This window comes from Eumetopias jubatus, unplaced genomic scaffold, assembly GCF_037043125.1.
Source record: "Eumetopias jubatus isolate StellerSeaLion01/CBP00866 unplaced genomic scaffold, mEumJub1_p1.0 scaffold_6, whole genome shotgun sequence".
NCBI lineage: Eukaryota > Metazoa > Chordata > Mammalia > Carnivora > Otariidae > Eumetopias > Eumetopias jubatus.
This window is the reverse complement of record NW_028274812.1, coordinates 8,251,062-8,269,782: the sequence shown is the minus strand read 5'-3', so window position 1 is coordinate 8,269,782 and position 18,721 is coordinate 8,251,062. Positions and strand designations below refer to the sequence as shown.

General features: G+C 53.3%; 1 protein-coding gene across 2 annotated transcripts in view; it reads left to right on the top strand.

Moving 5' to 3' along the window:
- IGF2R (insulin like growth factor 2 receptor) overlaps nucleotides 1-18,721 on the top strand; it is a 97,428-nt gene that overhangs the window by 68,154 nt on the left and 10,553 nt on the right. For both annotated transcript variants that reach the window (XM_028103413.2, XM_088023809.1), the window contains exons 28-41: nucleotides 531-661; nucleotides 915-1,012; nucleotides 3,053-3,189; nucleotides 3,975-4,165; nucleotides 5,730-5,856; nucleotides 6,706-6,825; nucleotides 7,120-7,376; nucleotides 7,685-7,903; nucleotides 9,666-9,815; nucleotides 12,339-12,500; nucleotides 13,640-13,847; nucleotides 14,205-14,351; nucleotides 15,310-15,544; nucleotides 16,305-16,441. In XM_028103413.2, coding sequence (XP_027959214.1) covers nucleotides 531-661; nucleotides 915-1,012; nucleotides 3,053-3,189; nucleotides 3,975-4,165; nucleotides 5,730-5,856; nucleotides 6,706-6,825; nucleotides 7,120-7,376; nucleotides 7,685-7,903; nucleotides 9,666-9,815; nucleotides 12,339-12,500; nucleotides 13,640-13,847; nucleotides 14,205-14,351; nucleotides 15,310-15,544; nucleotides 16,305-16,441 — 2,319 coding nt within the window. The remainder of the gene's footprint in view (nucleotides 1-530; nucleotides 662-914; nucleotides 1,013-3,052; nucleotides 3,190-3,974; nucleotides 4,166-5,729; nucleotides 5,857-6,705; nucleotides 6,826-7,119; nucleotides 7,377-7,684; nucleotides 7,904-9,665; nucleotides 9,816-12,338; nucleotides 12,501-13,639; nucleotides 13,848-14,204; nucleotides 14,352-15,309; nucleotides 15,545-16,304; nucleotides 16,442-18,721) is intronic.

The following is an 18,721-nucleotide window of genomic DNA, read 5'->3' as shown; positions in this document are numbered from 1 at the left end:
ATACTGTCTCAGCAGCTGGGCGAGCGATACTACATTTAAGAACTTTTAAAGCGAGAGAGCACAGGTGGGGAGGGGCAGAGGCAGAGAGAGAGGAGCTCAAGCAGACTCCTCCTTGAGCTCGGGGCTCGATCCCACAACCCCGAGATCATGACCTGAGCTGAAACCAAGAGCCTGGACACTTACCTGACTGAGCCTCCCAGGAGCCCCGAAGTTTAAGAACTTTTAAAAAGAAAATAGCTGACTTGACAAGTGCATGGGCAACCCCTAGGGGCCATCCTCTTAGGTGATGAGGCTGGGGAGCGGCTGCTCCTCATTGTTCCCACCATTAGTCTGTAATGCCGTAACCTTGGGAGAGAGGAGGCCTGGTTTTATTCCGCTTGCAGTGCAGTGTGGCAGGGAGCGGTTCCAGCGCCTGGGGGCCAGGCATACCCGCTCTTCTAGCCATTTATCCGGGGTACGTGATGTGACGTGCCTGTTAGGGTTAGCATGGCGGTACCAATCCTTGTTTTAATTAGGTTCTTTCTGAACAGGTCTCCTCACTCAGAAGCTGACGTATGAGAATGGCTTATTGAAGATGAACTACACCGGGGGGGACACTTGCCATAAGGTGTACCAGCGCTCCACAACCATCTTCTTCTACTGTGACCGGAGTACCCAGAGGGTGAGTGTGCTCACGCAGCCTGCAGGGATGTCTGCCTGGCCGGGAGCTGCTTCTCTGCATTCCTACCCCTCGATCTGCTCTGGTTAGCTTAGTTTAAATGCACCAGTTACAGAAGATAGTCAAAACCTTGATCGATTTGTCTGGATTTTAATGAACGTAACCATCCTTTACTATATTCGTTCTTACGATCTAAAGGGTAATAAACAAACTGAAGTTTCTCCTCTGATGTGTCTCTCTCTGTTACCTTCTCCAGCCGGTATTTCTCAGGGAGACTTCGGATTGCTCCTACTTGTTCGAGTGGCGAACGCAGTATGCCTGCGCGCCTTTTGACCTGACCGAGTGCTCGTTCAAGTAAGTGGATGCCGTCTGTTGACCCGTTTGCACAGTCGGAGGACCTTGGCGCAGCTTTGCTTTAATGATCAGTGGTCGGGGGACAGGAGGTTAGCTGAGGTGGTTTCTCTTCACCTTCGTCCCTTCATATTCCGATGAGCCGTTGGACTAGGTTAACTTCCAAATCCTTCACAGCTTTGGGTTTCGGTGATTATTTTGGGTTAAGATGCATACAGGGAGGTGATTGCAGTTGGAATGGAAAACCTTGCATGATTCACAGGTGTAAGTGGCGTAGAGTGACCAGGACGTCACCTGGCCTCCGCCCACCCTCGCACGCCACTTGTGTCTGGGGACACCACAGTGAAGAAGGGCATGGAGAGGATGAGGGGCTGCGGTGTGGGAGACGGTGTGGGGGAGTCGGCCCCCAGATGGCAGGTTTTCAGGGGCCGTCGATGGTTCTTTTGATCTCTGTCACCTGTGGCTCCTGGAATTGGGTGGCTGGCAGCTCTTGAGGTAAGGGAGAGGTCTTTCCCGTGTGGGAATGCCAACAGAGCAGCCCTTGGAACTGTTACAAAATAGGCATTGTGTATCCCATCCCTGGAGGTTGGTCTGTGGTTCTGAATGTTTGAGGGATGTGCTCTCTTTTCCACTGTGTGATGATCGACCCTGAAAAGGATCGCCGGGTTACAGCATTCAGTCCTGGGGGACAGTATAGTCACTTCCATGTTTTCCTTCCTTCCCGTTCTGTTTGGTTGCGTTCTCTCCTTTTATTTGGGTAAAGTAATAATTCTGTAAGTGTTAGTAACGTATGGAAAGGCATACATTCAGGAATCTACGTGTTTAGTGACGTTGAATCATAATTTGTTTTGTAACATTTCTTTTTCCAGCTAACGCTTCGTGAGCGTTTTCATGTGAAACAAATTCATTTCTCATTTCTGGTGGGTGTGAACGATCCTTCCGAGTAGATAGCCCTGATTGACTTGGCCGTTTTCTTACTGCCATTTGAGACTGTCTTGCGCTTTCTGAGATTTGTGTACAAGGAGTCTTGTGTTTTTGTACATAAAACTTTTCCTACCAAATATTTCTATGCCCTGTTTTTAAAAGAATTAATGAAGTAAAAAAATGGAATAATTGGTTAAAATAGAAGTTTACACATGCGTATCGTAATAACTTCATGGGAGTACAACAGTGTGTACAGTGAAGTCACCTTGTTGGTAAGTTTTTCTCTGACCACGACGTCTAAAATCTCAACCTCTCCCCACCACCCAGCCCCAGATTTTTTTCCTCTTCAGCTTTAATCGCTCTCTGACATACTGTCTACTTAAAAAAACTTAGATCCTGTTTATGGTGTTTTCCTTCTCCTGGTAATTTCTGCAGATTTCATGAGACGGGTGATTTGTATCTTTTTGGTTCAGTATAACATCCTCAGCTTAGCACATATTTTTTGAACGAATGAATGCTTTCCGTTCTTCTCTTCCCGCTGAGACGCCATGGGGTGGCGTCTGTTATTGTGCCTCTGTCTTCACCTGGACCTAGTGCTCCCTGGGGACAGACGTGGGTCTTGCTCACCATCAACACTGCACCTGCTATGGGGTTGGCCCTCAGTAACAGTCGTGTGTGGGATTTGTGTAGTAAGTAAACTTCAGTATGAGCAGACATGTCGACAGCAGTTCCTTTTTTCTTCAGGGGCCGTCTCCGGGTTGGACAGCAGGTGGTTGCTCCCGAGAGTGCTCTGTGCCGTGAGCGCTCCATGGGGCCCACTGTTTGCTCCTGTCCTGTCACGGGCCTGAGCGCGGGGCACGCTTCCTTTGCAGGCCTGGTCTTTGCTCTTTTTTGGATTAATGCATGATTTTGCTGAACCGAGTCTTGAGGTTTCCTGAGCTCAGGTTCTGATTCTGACTGGAGGTGGGGGGCGAGGTCCAGTCTGCAGTTCTGTCCCTGGGTGGGACCTGAGGCTCAGGGTGTCAGGCCCTGACCGCATTTTAAGTATTGAGCCTCTCCAGTGCTCGGTGTCCACCCGGAGTCCAGGTGAGCCTAACTGCAGTATTCTCCTCCTTCCAGAGACGAGGCTGGCAACACCTTCGACCTCTCGTCCCTGGCAAGGTACAGCGACAACTGGGAAGCTGTCACGAGGACAGGAGCCACCGAGCACTATCTCATCAACGTCTGCAAGTCTCTGTCTCCCCAGGCGGGCTCCGGTGAGAGGGGACTCTTGGTGGGCGGATGGCTTATAGTCGGTTTGGGAGAAGATCGCGTAGGAACAGGATTCTGTGAAGGTGCTTTTGGCCATGAAGCGGCAAGAGGAATTATTCAAGGGTCTCACGACTGATCCCTGGGATGGTCTAGCAGGAGTCCTTGTTGACGGCTCTGCCGGGAACATAGTAACCTTATTTGAACAGGAGTTGGAGGTGGGTGGAGGGATTCATGGTGGTAGGTGATTTCTTAGCAGGGTAGGAGACACACAGAGTGAAGCAGAGATTGAGCGCATGCCCTCTGTGTTTACTGAGAGTATGTGGGCGGGTGTGCTCCTTTACATTTGAGGCCGTGGGCCCCCTTCCCCTCACTTTCTGTGCCGGGCAGATCAGTGACAGCATGGTTCCTAATCCATGAGGTGGGACTAGTTCTTTACACAGGGCAGATAGCACAGACATTTTGGGGACTGGGAAATTGGCAGAGGTCTCGGTAACTCTTAAAGATGGTACTTGAGTGCGGGCCCTTTAAATGTCCTGTTGGCTTATCTGGGTATTTTAGCCTCAACATGTTTGGGGTTCAGAAATAATTCAGTCTGTGAAACCTTGCATTCTCCCTACACCCTATGCCTACTAACTGAGAAGTCCTGTGGCATCATTGTCATCTCATGTGAAAGAAATAGATATTTTGGAGTAACTATTAGAATCAAGTATATAGCACATCTGACATTACTTACCAGATAAATTCTGGACTGGAAAATCGGCAAAGGCAACAACCATGTCTCCTCTCACAGAGCCGTGCCCTCCGGAAGCGGCCGCGTGTCTCTTGGGCAGCTCCAAGCCTGTGAACCTTGGCAGGGTGAGGGAGGGGCCGCAGTGGAGAGATGGTGCCACTGTCCTGAAGTACGTCGATGGTGACTTGTGTCCAGACCAAATTCGGAAAAAGTCAACCACCATCCGCTTCACCTGTAGCGAGAGCCAAGTCGTAAGTGACACTCCTTCCTCAGCCCCCGGCGGGTAGCTCTGGGCCCGTTCGGATTGCAGGGCTGGTGAGACGCTCTTACTTCCCCTGGGATATGAGTGGAGGATGCGATGCTCCGGACGCCGTGGCCTAACTGCGGCTGCCGGCAGTACCACCTCAGCCCTGTGGCTCGTGGGCACCTACCTCTCTTCTGTGGCTCCTGGGGTGCCTGACCTGCAGTTCTAGTCTCAGAATTAGTTGCTTCTCCTTAAAGTTTGGTCCCCTGAAGATCCCCCCCAAGGCTGTAGAGCAAACTGGTATTTGACAACCTGCCCTTTGACTTCAAGGATGCAGCTTGGGAGAAGCAGAAGGTTAGACAGACCAGGTTCAGGGCTGCTCTTTATTTCCTAGCTTGATTACTTAACTGTGCTAAACTGTGTACCCATGAGTAACACGAGCTGTTCCCGTCTTGCCAAATTGCTGTGAGGTACAGAGAGAGGAAGTAGGAGGTGCCGGGCAACACTGCCGGTGTATGGTTAGTGCACGGTACATGGGGGCCGGTCTCATTTCTGTGCTCCATGCCTCTCTGTAAGGGATTGGTGTGTGTAGCTAAGCAGGTGTGGGACTGAATTAATGGTCTCTCTGGACTGTTTGTCCCCACAGGAAATCTCCATGTGTGAGATGAAGGTGAAGCCCCCTGTGCTATTAAATATTAGGGTTGTAGCTAATTTTAGGAATGAAGTCAGGCTGGACCAGCGCACTGTGTTCTAGGCCAGAGCGCCCACTGTCTCCAGCTGTTTGGCCAGCAGTGGTAGGAGGAGCTCTGGGAGCCTGAGGTGTGCCCTCTTTGCAGGAGTAGCAGCTGGGCCTTCCTCCTCAGGAAGCTGTACAGAGGCTTAGCCTAGACAGGAGCCGCTGGGGCCTGGACACCCTCTCAGCTCTGTTACTGGCAGAGGCTCCTGGTAGAAGAAGAAAGAGCTGATGGACATGTGGGAGGAAATACGAGGGTGATGTGTGAGGGGCTCTGGACGTGGGTTGCCCAGGAGGCTGGCAAAGCTGCTAGGGGTTTATCTGGAGAGGAATGTACTGCTGAACCAGTCTTAGCAGCTCCGTGGTGGACAGGAAGCGTGGGGGACATACAGAGCGCATGTAGCCAGTGCAAGTGGAGGATTGTAGAGTAAATGATGAGTTCTCTGGGTGGGGCTTTTTGTTTTGTCTATCATAACAGATTTGAGTTCCTTTGCTTTTAGACCGTTATCAGCTGTTCCTCTTTCCTGACTCATCAGAGCCTTTGAGCCACTTCCTCACCCTGTCCCCTGCCTGTCTTGCCTAGGTGCAGCTGTAGGAAAATCTCCCATGATTCCCCAAGTGGATTTCTGGCTCTGAGTTCGCCTCACCTTGCATGTGTTAAGGCCTTAGTGCAAAATCCCAGGAAGATCTTGACCCTTTGCTTTTCTGAGTCTGTCCTCAGTCCATAAAGACACTGACCAAAATTCCACGTGGTATTGCAGAGAAGCTCCCACTTGATGGAAGCTGACGTTTCGTAGAAATTGTGCCCCATTGGCAACACTCTGTCCTTTGCTCGTAGAATTCCAGGCCCATGTTCATCAGTGCGGTGGAAGACTGTGAGTACACCTTCTCCTGGCCCACACCAGCTGCCTGTCCTGTGAGGAGCAATGTGCACGACAACTGCCAAGTCACCAACCCTGCCACAGGTGAGGGACGCTGCCAGTCGCCAGCCCCCCCACAGTGAGGACACTGCCAGTCACTAACCGCCCCCCCCCACAGTGAGGACGCTGCCAGTCACTAACACCCCCCCCACGGTGAGGACACTGCCAGTCACTAACACCCCCCACAGTGAGGACACTACCGGTCACTAACCACCCCCCCCACAGTGAGGACACTGCCGGTCACCAACCCCCTCCCCCCCATAGTGAGGTACCTAACTTGAAGCTGAGGAGCAAGACACCCTTGGCAGTAGCATTTTGTTCACGTGTGTGCGTGTTGGCATCCTCTCTTGCTCTGCCCAGGTTTGTTTACTAGGACTTCTCCTTCGGTGGGGAAGAGATTGATCCATCTCCCTGTGTGTCTTGCTGTCCGTCACTCCTGCTTCCGAGGGTGCCCGTCACACCAGCTGTAGGCTTGCAGAGTTGCGTAGAGTCAGTGTCCGTGGTCCAGTGGTCATGTGGGGGCAGCGGGGAGGCCTCGACCGCCGTCCGTGCTGGGGACCAAGCAGGCTGCGGCCGGCGTCCGTTGGCCCTGGGAGGGATGTCATCGGGCCTTCCTGAGTCCCACCGGAGCCCTCGTGGCCTGCTGTGGCCCAGCCCCGGGAGGAGGAGGGTGCTATGAGCCACTGTCTTCTGAGGGAAGATGAGCCATCATATAAACTTGGAGTGTCTAGTCTCATGATACAGTCTAGCTGGCCAGGAGCATTTTTAGGGCCAGGTCAGTGAACAAGGCAAGTGGGGGACCCACGGCAGGCAGTCAGAAGTCCCAAGGGCCAGCGTGGTCCATGTGTGAGCATGCTGGCGTCACCATGTGTCCGCCACTTCCCCCCCTTGCAGGACATCTGTTTGATCTGAGCTCTTTAAGCGGCAGAGCTGGGCACACGGCCGCATACAGCGAGAAGGGGCTTGTGTACATCAGTGTCTGTGACGACAATGAAAACTGCGCCCCCAGTGTGGGTAAGTGCACGACAGCCGCCACGCCGGGCTCTCCCGTCCCCAGGGCTGTCCCCAGCCCCCGCATTCCGGAGGAGTAGAACTGAAGAGCGATCACCTTCTCTGCTGTAACATTCCGCTCATGCAGGGGAAACCCGTGGCCACGTGATGAAATAGTAGATGCAGGACACTTGCCGAGACCTCACTGGATGCTCAGAATGACAAGCGTTAGCTCTGGATTTGCAGAAAGCAGTCCTCAGAAAGCTGGTCATCTGAGTCTGTAATTGTGCTTTTCCTCTCCCTTCACGTTCGGTACAGGGGCCTGCTTTGGGCAGACCAGGATCAGTGTGGGCAAGGCAAACAAGAGGCTGACCTATGTGGATCAGGTCCTACAGCTGGTGTATGAGGGCGGATCCCCTTGTCCATCCAAATCCGGCCTGACCTACAAGAGTGTGATCAGCTTCGTGTGCAGGCCTGAGGCAGGGCCCACCAACAGGCCCATGCTCATCTCTCTCGACAAGCAGACATGCACGCTCTTCTTTTCCTGGCACACGCCTCTGGCCTGCGAGCAGGTGGTGAGTCTGGGGCCCGTGTGGCCTCTGAGAAATGTCTACTTGATGCCCGGGTGGGCCCTGGTTCCTGCGCTGGCTTTCCTGCAGGTCACTGTCGGCTGCCACTCCCCCTCTCCCCCAGAGGGTACCCAGTATAGCTTAGCCACCCACGATGGTCCCAACAATGAGTAGGTCTAAGTGCCCAAGCATTTGGGGGACGTTGTTCCATCTTTCGTGCTTTTTTTTGTGCTGCTTCTAAACTCCTGGGGTGACTTAGTGGTGATGAGGAGAATGTTACTATGGACTCCAGCGAGGTCCTCCCTGTCTAACAGACGGAGTGCTCTGTGAGGAACGGAAGCTCCATTATTGACCTGTCTCCCCTCATCCACCGCACGGGGGGCTATGAGGCATATGACGAGAGTGAGGATGACACTTCTGACACCAGCCCTGACTTCTACATCAACATCTGCCAGCCGCTGAACCCGATGCACGGGGTACCTTGTCCCGCCGGAGCGGCTGTGTGCAAGGTTCCTGTCGACGGTCCCCCCATAGTAAGTATGGGAAACACAAGGCAGAAACAAGTTTTGCAAGATTTTTAACAACTGTCATGTTGTGTTTCTTGCTTTCAGTGGAGGGTTACTCCAGCAGATAGGAAGGTGAAAGGATCTGGGACTGTGTGTGTCCTGGGTCCAGCTGGGGAAGAGTAACGTTAAGGATTTGTGCATTGAGCCATCAGCTAACGATGGCAACCAGGAGGTCTCTGAGTTGTGGAAGAAAATGTGAACACGTGTGAATAGGGTGTCATGTTAGGATTCTTAAGGTTGACTCTGATCAGGAAACTTACATGTAAAGTGGCAAGAAAGAACTGGTAAGAACTTGATTTCTTTCTTTGAAATGCATGTCTTGGGTAAAGAAAGTGCTTGGGAGATACCATCACTTTCTTTGGTAAATGAGTCCTTCAGGGGCAAGAGCAGATCTGCTAATTGCTGGATACTCTGCCTTAAAAGTTTAGGACTCCTAGCTCTTTTTAGTACGGCTTTGGCTCTTTGAAAATTGTTTTCATGAGTTATCTTCATGTTTTATCAGATCTTTGCTGTGCTTTATTATTTGAGATGCATCTCAAAAGGGTCTATTTTTATATTTCTATCTGTAGGCTTTACACGGTCTTGTCATAAGATACAGAGATGTCCTTTTTTTTAAGGTTTTATTAGAGAGCGAGCACGCTTGTAGTACGCATGAGTGGGGGGGAGGGGCAGAGAGGGAGAAGCAGACTCCCCGCTGTGCAGACTTGAGGCCCGATCCCAGGACCCTGGGATCATGACCTGAACTGAAGGCAGATGCTTAATTGACGGAGCCACCCAGGTGTCCTTGGAGATGTCCTTTTAAAAATGGGTATTATCTGCAGCATCGGTAGAGAGAAATGTTGGGAGCGGGTGGGGAAATTGGCTATGATATGAGTCTCACAAAGTCCTAGCTCCATGAGGAGCCAAGGCCCTGGGTGAACCACATCTTAGTAGGAAGCTCTTCAGTGCCATCCTCTCTGACCGTGCAGGTTGGGACCCTGGAGGTGAGTCCCTTTCTGAGAGGTCAGATCTGCTGTATTTTCCTGCCTGGCTGTCCTTTTTCAGATTTTAAAAACGGTAGCCAGTTCCCTGCTTGGAGCAGGTGTTGAGTCATCATAGCCTGAACATGCCCCACGGTGGTGAACGAAAGCCCCGTGGCTCACTCATGCACACATACACCACTTCTGACCATTCGTCTTTCTTTCGTTCTTGGGTTTATTTGCTCAGAAATATTTACTGAGCAGCCAGTGTGCGTCAGATGCTGTGCTGAGCCATAAAACGTCATGGGAAATAAGCCTGTGCCCTCCCAAGGATGTACCGAGGGGCACTGCCAAGGAAACCGAGTAATCACGGGGCAGTGCTGGGCGTGAGGAGGCGGGCTGGCGTGGGGGCAGATCCGTGGGCTCCTGCCGCTGTGCACCATCAGGTGATAGGAGACCATGCAGCATTCTTGATAAGCCTGGACAGAGACCTCTTGCCTGGAATCTTTGAAAATTCACCATGATTGGAAATAGAATCCTGTTGTTAGAAATTGTAGAATCGAAACTGATGACTGCTGATAAACTGAACTTTCTGAGTAGCAGCTTTTATTGTCAAGATTTGTCAAGTGAGTTGCTGTTAACCTAGTTTCTTTAGATGCTACTCATTTTCAAAACAGGTGAGGTATTATTGTTGCAGTTCTGTATTAGCCTGTGTTCGCCAACCCAAGGAGCAATTCCCTGAAATGCTGTTTGCTTTTTTCTTTGTTTAGGATATTGGCCGAGTCACAGGACCTCCAATACTCAACCCCATAGCAAATGAAGTTTACTTGAATTTTGAAAGTAGTACTCCTTGCTTAGCGGACAAGCATTTCAACTACACCTCACTGATCGCATTTCACTGTAGGAGAGGTGTGAGCATGGTAAGTGTGCACCTCTTCACAATCTGGGGGCTGAAGCCTGGTTTAGTGAGCCAGAGCTGCAGGCTCAGAAAGCATGAGTCAGAGGTTAAGGATGCCCGTATTGAAAATGGATGCAATCATATGGTACGTCAGTGGTGCACTGAATAATTTAAAACCATTCAGTTTTTTTTAAAGATTTTATTTATTTGAGAGCATGAGAGAGAGCGAGCGTGCACACAAGCCGGGGAGGGCCGGGGCGGGGGGAAGGGGGAAGCAGGCCACCCACTGAGCAGGGAGCCTGATGCGGGGCCCAATCCCAGGACCTCGGGATCATGACCTGAGCCGAAGGTAGATGCTTAACTGATTGAGTCACCCAGGCGCCCCTAAAACCATTAACTTAACAATGAGTAAGCCCACACTGAATTAACGGGGCAGACTTTGCACAGCAAGGCTTGCTGTAATTTAAAAACGTGAAACACTTGAGCATAGGAGTAGTTTTCAACGTGTACCAATGTATAGAAGTGTCAGCTTTTTCCTTTTTTAAAACTAGAGCATTAGTGATTTTATTCTTATTGGGAACTCAGACTTTTGGCAGCTGTCATTGTTCAGGATATAACCCAAAATCTAGAAGTTAGCAAACAAAAGAAGGCCTCTCCGGAATCAAAATGGCTCTAACAGAGCTGCGTATGTTCCTTCTGAGGAGGTTATCAACTTCTAAGTGTATTTAAAAGTAACATGGTTTCCATCACGAGTGTCATTCTGTTCCACAGAGTTTCTGCATACGTTCTCTCTGTGAATAGGAGATGAATGGGTGGGTTGTGCAGTCCCCCCATTTCACAGGGACTCAGAGGTGCTGGGTGCTGTACCTGACTCATGCAGCCCTGCAGTGGCCGCTGGGACTCCCCCTTCTCAGCTGGCGAGCTCTTTGCTCCAAGCAGCCCAGCTTCACAGCGCGGAGTCTATGCTCCTGAAATCTGTAACACTCTGAAAACTCAGTCCTCTGACGTGAGTGATGAAGGCCAGCCACTCATGGTGTTTGTCCCACTTGATAAGAATATTCATACATTTGGTTGCAGGAACATGAATGTGCTTGATTATAGGACTGTGTGTGTGTGCGTGTGTGTGTGTGTGTGTGTGTGAGAGAGAGAGAGAGAGAGAGAGAGAGAGGTGATAGAAATATGTGCCTCTTAAAATCCTGAAGATGATGAACTGTAAGGCTCATCTGGCCCTAGGAGCTCAGGTAAAGGATTTCGGTTCTGGTGGATTCCCTAGGTTGACTTTCTGGTTTGTTGGCCTGTAGCAGGTCTTTCAGGGAAAGGGAGCTCTGGCTGCCTGCCAGTGGTGGGAAGTGATGTGGCTGCAGCCTGAGGAGAGGAGGAACAGGGGAAGACACAGACCGTCGCTGCCTGGGGCCTCCCCATCTAGTGGCTCACCCCACCTCGGGGCCCTTGGACGTGTCCCTGTTCACAGATGGTCCATTGGCTGTCAGGATAATCCTGAGTTATCGGGGGGGCAGAGCTGTGATCAGCGAACTCCTTTTATCTTTGGATGTTTGTCTGCATGTTTGTGCAGTGTGTCGACCCGGCGGCCATCGGCACACACAGCCTAAGGCAGCGTGGCTTAATCTGTAGAAAGGCTGCCACGTTCAGTAGGAGTTCACTTTTCAGAGGGGTTCTTCTGAAGACCCACCTCTCTCGGGGAGCGCCCGTTATCTCAGCCTCCCACATGGAGAGCGTGTAACGGCCTGGCTGGAAAACTGCTAACCCCACATGGTGGGCCGTCCACGGGGCGGGCACGGAGCCTCGGGGCAGCAGTGGCACGTTCAAAGTGAGCAGTGTTCACTGGCTTTTAGGTACCAGGCACCTCACACAAAATGTGCGCTCAAGGTTGCAAAGATTTTAAAAAGATTTTCTTCCCCCGTGGTTTTTATCTTTAGTGGGAATATTTTTCCACTGAAGTTTATAGAAAAACTGATTCTCAACAGCAACTAAAAATGAAATTCCTGACCAGCTGCCCGTCTGTGTTTTTGTGGCTGTTGCCGAGCAAGGGGGGCATAAGCACGCTGGTGCAGGCTCGGTGGCCTGTGCGCAATCTGGCCGAGTGGTGTGTGGGCCTCCGGTGGTGTGTGGGCCTCCGGGGATGGCCTCAGTTTGTAGCAGCGGGGTGGAGACGCTCCCGGCGAGCGTACCAGAGCACTCAGCTCCCTCCTCTGCCTTGGCAGGGCCTCTCTTTCACACCCTGCTCGGTCATGACGTTTAAAGAACTGGTAGTGCGGACATGGGAACTCTGTCTCTAAATGCAGGGCCACGTCCTGGAGGTCGCGAGACGCTCCAGGTGTGTGGGCAGGGCCACCCTGGTTCCTTGCGGGGTGGTGCCCCTGCCCCTCCCTCCTGGAGGGGGCCGCTGCAGGTCACCCAGAGCACCTGGCAGCCTCCCAGCCACGGCCACAGCCCCGGAAGTGGGGCTCTCGCTCTGGTGCCCGCTGGGGGAGGAGAGCTGTGTGAGAATGCTGTACTTGACCCATGTGGGGTTTCTCTCAAACAGGGAGCTCCCATGCTGCTGAGGACCAGTGACTGCGACTTTGTGTTTGGGTGGGAGACCCCACTGGTCTGTCCAGATGAAGTGAAGGTGGACGGCTGCTCCCTGACGGATGAGCAGCTGCATTACAGCTTTAACCTGTCCAGCCTTTCCAAAAGCACGTTCAAGGTAATGCCGCTCAGCTAGAGCCCGCTGATCTTGGGGGCACAGCGGCCCGGGTTCTTTGTGGTATCTTCTTGTGTTGTAGGTGATGGGGCACTTGTGACCACTGAGGCACAGTGCACAGAGGGGTAATGGGCTTAGTCTCTGCCCTGGACACACAGGATCAGCTTGTTGGGGATTCTAGACTGTGTAGCGAACAAGGCCCAACTAATGCCTGAGTTGTGCCCCACGGCTCAGAGTTTAGCTCCATAGGGCTTTGTAAGGATTAAATGATACAACGGAAGTCAGGAGGCTGCTTGGGGACGTGCATGTGACCGTGTATCCCATAAGGGCAGGGCCAGGTCTGGTACACCCAGAAGAGGCTGTGAGTCATTCCCCTGTGTCTCCTTCCAACCTGACTTCAAGATGCAGATGCAGCTCTTTTGCTGACCACAGAGGTAATGGATGGAGGGAGCTAGGATGTTCCTCTGACTTGAGATACATCTGTGTGTGTGTGTGTGTGTGTGTGTGTGTGGAGCTTATCCGGCCTTTGTGTCATGGGCTATTTGTGATATCGATGAGGCCACAGGCATCTTGAGTCACTGGGGTTTGGGGGACCCTCCACCTGGGGGCCTGTGATCTAGATGTTACTGAGTTATGCACCTTGGACCATGCCCACCAGATCCCAGCACCTCCCAGGGGATGGTAGCTGGGGAATAGTGAGCCCCGATGCCCGTGCCCTGGCTCCTGTGATAGAGACCTTGCACACGTGTGACAGGTGTGCCGCAGGTGTGAGCCTGCAGAGGGTGGGGCCAGCAAGGAAGGCAAGGCACGTGCTCGGCGATGCTGTGTCTGCTCCCCACTCATCAGTTCCGTCCTCAGCACTCCCGTGTCACAGGTGGGGAACCCGGGCTTCGGGAAGGCGGAGGAGCAGCCCCAGGTCTCACAGCCAGCTCCCTGCCAGGGGCCTGGGGGTGGACGGAGGGAAATGCCCAGATGGTGGGTCAGGCATTGCCCTCTGGAGGAAGGTCAGGAGTGGAGAGAAGGAAGGGAGCACCGAGGCACCTGTGCACAGCCCCCAGGCGGCCCCTGCTTTCCGGCTCGAGCGACGGCTCTCCCCCCACCTGGAGACCCACTGACACCCACGCGTGTTCTCGTGCGTCCAGGTGACTCGAGACTCACGCACCTACAGCGTAGGGGTGTGCACCGCGGCGGCAGGCCTGGATGAAGGAGGCTGTAAGGACGGAGGTGTCTGCCTGCTTTCCAGGAGCAAGGGGGCATCTTTTGGGCGGCTGGCATCAATGAGACTGGATTACAGGCACCAGGATGAAGCTGTCATTTTAAGTTATGCCAACGGAGATAATTGTCCTCCAGGTAAATCTTTGTAGCAGGGTGTGTTTTATGTTGTGGGGAGTGTGGTGTTAGACCCGGCCACAGGAGGAAACTGAGGCATGGAGCTCCAGATGCTGTGAATGTGGACACCTGGCTTGGACCACACGGCGTTCCACCCACACAGCCCTGAGTGTGAGTGCTCAGGCCTCGGGCTCGTGCTGGTCTGTGAGCCGCTTGTCATGTTGGGACCCAGAGGCTGGCGGTCCTGATGTCGGCTTAGGGTGGTGGCTTCCAAAAGGGATCTTTTTGAGCATTTTCAGGTGATCGTGCCCGGCAGGGAAAGCCCAGCTGAGGTCGTGCTGGTAATCAGGGTCACGCGGATGTTTTTCTTTTTTCCAGAAACTGAGGAAGGTGACCCCTGTGTGTTCCCCTTCATATTCAATGGGAAGAGCTACGAGGAGTGTGTTCTGGAGGGCAGGGCAAGGCTTTGGTGCTCCACCACGGCCAACTACGACAGAGACCGCGAGTGGGGCTTCTGCAGACACTGTACGTAGCCGGGCACGCGTCCTGGCTCGGGCTGCCGCTTAGCCGGCGTCTTCCCCAGGCTGGCTTTGTGCTCAGACCTCTGTGCTGTCCAAGTTAATTCTGTCGCATGTCGTTTTTCCATGTCAGGCTTGTTTCCCATAAAGAGAGGACAACTCAAATGGCTCCATGGGATGTGTTACGTGACTGGGTACCTAGACTGAAGTAGGGCAGGGCTGACAGGCCAGTGCCAGGTGGTCAGCGGGGCCCATTCCCTACCTCGGGCGGTGTGTGTCCTCGGGCCGGCGCCGCTGATGGCCACTCGCGCCTGTGCAGAGTCCAGCTGGTCGCGGCCTGCGTTGGCCGGAAGAGCGGTGCGCTCACCCGCCGGCTCTCAGCCGTGCGGCGGGCACGGGGCAGGCCCGGGGCTTCAGGCTGAGCTGGGCCGCTCGCGGGCGGCACGGACAGATGTGAGCGCTCAAGGGACGTGATGAGGAGATATACAAAAAACGATTTAATTCTTGTAAATGATCAGGGAACGAGAGGAGATAAAGAAATTCTAAGTGTTAAATTTACAGGGGCCTATTATAGTTTTGTTTTGAGGCTTATTATGACAGGATCTTTCTCCTGGTCTGGTGGATGGTACTCACATTTTTAGGTAATGACACGTACCTCTTGCTGTTTTTGTTTCTTGTCCTCATTCACGTGTAACCAAATGTTGACTACCCGTCCACGGGGGATTGAGCTAGTGCCGTGGGGTCATTAAGCACAGGAAGAGGCAGACACAGGGCCCTGAGGGGCCTTGGTCTGTTTCGGGTCATGGGACACGTGAAGGAGACGGCCCAGCTCTGGCGGGGGCGCGGGGGCAGCGGCGGGGGGAGGCGCTGGTGCTGAGCGCAGCGGAGTGGGCGGGGGGTGGGGGACGTGAGGGGCCGGCAGGGGGCCAGGCTGCCGTCTGAGTTTTCTGTGTGCTGCTCCCCAGCAAACAGCCACCGGATGTCTGCAATTATCTTCAAGTGCGACGAGGAGGCCGATATCGGGAGGCCACAGGTCTTCAGTGAAGTTCGTGGCTGTGAGGTGACATTTGAGTGGAAAACAAAAGTTGTCTGCCCTCCAAAGAAGATGGAGTGCAAATTCATCCAGAAGCACAAAACCTACGACTTACGACTGTTGTCTTCACTCACCGGGTCTTGGTTCTTTGTCCACGAAGGAGTCTCGTGAGTACCTGTCACCACGTGCCAGCCGTGTCCTTCTCTCGGGCCTGATGGTGGTGGCCTCTTGGCAGTCCGCTTCTGTGTCCCTGCAGAACTGGGGCTGCCACGTAAACCCGGTGCTTGCAGTGGCTCAAGAGCCCCTCACGGGTGCCGGACCTGGTGCCCGGGGCTGGGTTTGAAGGCAGAGGTGGACAGAAAGGGGGAGCCTTTGGAACCAGGAGCTGGCGATCCGCATGTGATAGAATGAGTCTTGATGAGTATTGTGCTTGTGAGGGGCTTCTGTCTGCTGCTGGGTGTGTGTCAGGGGTGTGCGTTGATTTTCTCAGCTCTTTGGCACCCACCCCTGTGTGGGTCTGAGGTTCGTGGCCTGCGGCGGCCGCTCCGTCTCTCTGCCAGGGGCCCTCAGAGCAGGAAGGCCTCAGCGTGGGGTGGGGGTGTGGACTTGGAGGCCTTCGGTCCTAAGGTCAGCAGCTCGCTAGGATTGGAGCCGCTGCAGGTCCCAACTCACCAGCCCTTCTAAACCACACCGTCTCAGGGTTCACCCCCACCTGCCTGGGTGCCATGCTCCCTTTTTCAGTAACCAGCTACTCCTGGGGCCTTTATTAGAAGAATCTGTTTCGGTGCTGCATTCAGAGGTGCTGTGGAACACTTGGTTGTCAACACGATTCCTATTTCTGAAAGCGAGGGACAGAGAGCTGCAGCCCGTGTGTAGGGCGGACTGACCTTACACCCTGCCCCTCTATCTCTTTGTGTTATTTTACAGGTACTATATAAATCTCTGTCAGAAAATATACAAAGGGCCTCTCGACTGCTCTGACAGAGCCAGCATTTGCAAAAAGAGTGCATCTGGTGTCGTCCAGGTCTTGGGGCTTGTTCACACACAGAAGCTGGATGTCTTAGGTAAGGCCCTGGCTCCTTGTCCTGCATGCTTACAGGTGTTGCATTGGAGTTGGGAAGGTGAGGGCGTCCTCGTATGGCCAGAAGGGTCAGCCCTGGCTTGAGTTGAAACTGCCAGATACCATTCCTTCTGTTTCTCAAGCACTTTGGTAATTCCTGGAACATTAGAATAAGTACCACTTTGTATTCCCAGAGATGGCAAGTCCTAGCAGGTGTGTGTAGAGGGGCCACCTCTCCTGGGAACGTACTTCTACACTGAGAGGGTCACAGTGGTTAAGATTCCTCTGAATCCTTGCTCCAGCTCTGGGTTGAGTGCCAGAGTCTGCATATTATACGCACCAGCAGTTATTCAGGAAAGCTGAACAGTTACGTAAGAACTTGGTAAAGATAATTCAGGGGTGTGTTTTTGTAATGTCTTAACAATTTAGAAAATATAGAAGCTCTTTTTAATAGTGTTAGTAGAAAATCTTGCAATTGGTTGTTGAGTGAAAGATTCTATCTTTCATTATTTATTTGAGAGAGAGCGAGAGTACGCGAGAGCATGAGTTTGGCAGGGACGGGGAGAGGGAGAAGGAGAAAGAGAATCTTTAGCAGGCTCCATGCCCAGTGCGGAGCCCGACGCGGGGCTCCATCTCACGACTCTGAGATCATGACCTGAACCGAAATCTAGAGTCAGATACTTAACCTACTGAGTCACCAAGGCACCCCTGTCTTTCATTATTTAAAAGGCAGGTCTTTCTTAGATAGGAGTAACTGGGATATGTTCGGAGGAACCAGTAAAGAAAAACACCTTTACCTTGTTGGAGTAGAGTGGGGTCCCCGAGTTGTCCTGATTAAACCACGGGTGACTTGAGTCTGCTTGAGCTCTTGGAAGGGAGACAGGGAATTCCGAGGGACCACTGTCACTGTGGATGAGAGGCACGCCAGATGGTAGCGTCGCCTGGAGCGGCCTCCCAGCCCGCTGTTCACTGCCGTTCCCACGCGGCCCACGACGAGGGTTGAGGGTGGCTCTCTGCTCTGTAGTCTCGTGGTTGTGTACGGATACTGGATCAGCCCTTTCCCCGGCTGCCCACAGCCAGCTGAAAGAGGTTTGCAGGGTGAAGGCCTCACGGAAGGTTCGGCTAGCAGGGTCCCCAGCACACCCGGGGCCTTACTCCTTGGCCCCAACAGGACGGCTGTCCAAGGACAGACGCCGTGACCCACATGCTCAGGAAGGGCTGCAGCCATGTGGGGTGGAGAGATGGACTCTCTGTTCCAGGAAGTCACGTTTATCTACAGCTGTGCTTTCTGCCTGTGCAATCCTCACAGCTCTGTGGGGGTGGGCTTGGGGTTAGAGTCCATGTCCCAAGTTGGGCAATGAGCTGGGGAAGGTCGAGTGTATTGCCCAGGAGTGGAGGGTGTCTACAGTAAGACCTGCATTGGTTTGTTTTCCCATGCTCCGGCAGTTTAAGAATTTCTCTTTAAAGCAGTAGAATTCTGTCTTCCAAAATTTTGCACAGGAGCCTGATATTTAATTCATCCAGTACAGCTTTGAATTTGGGCAGGGCTGAGGGCCTGGGCCTTTGGCTGAGCAGTCCCCTACGCCTTGACCTGTGTGTCCTGGGAAGAACAGGTGGGAAGCTAGTACCAAGGCCTGTGTCCCCCCCCCCCCCCCGCCTCCCCGGGTCTCGGGGGTGTGAGAGTCGGGGGCTGAAGGGTGGGCGCTGCTCCCAAGGCCCCCGCCCTGTGACCCTGAGCCAGCGTGGGCTCGGGCGCCCCCAGGACAGCTCCGGGCGGCCACACACAGTAGCTGGAAGCGGCAGCAGCGTTGAGCTGGCTGCCACGCTGGCTCCCGAGTGGCCACTGAGAGCAAGTGCTCACGTCTAAGACCCTGCAGGTCAGGGTCTTAGGTTCTCTTCTCTGGTATTTTCGGAAGTGGAAAAGTTGGACACAGAGCCGGGAGACCTGAGAAAACCAGAGTTGTTCCGCTTCTGGTTTTTCTCTTTATAGTTTGGAGGTCTAGCTCCTTGCCCTGTTAACTCCTGGGGTGTTCCGGGCGGGGGGTGTGTTGGGAAAGCACCTAAAATGACCCTGGGATCCTACAAACTGGAGCAGCTGTGACAGCTGCCGTGGGGCGAAGTTCTCTGTGTGCCCATCGTGCTGGGCTCATGGCAGACGCTCTGGGCAGTATTCCTCCCACGCAGGTGAGGGGACAGGCTCAGATGCTCAGCAGCCCAGAGTCAGGCAGCTGGTGAGCAGGAGGGGCTGGGATTTGAACCCAGGTCTTCCCCAGCCGTGCAAGGT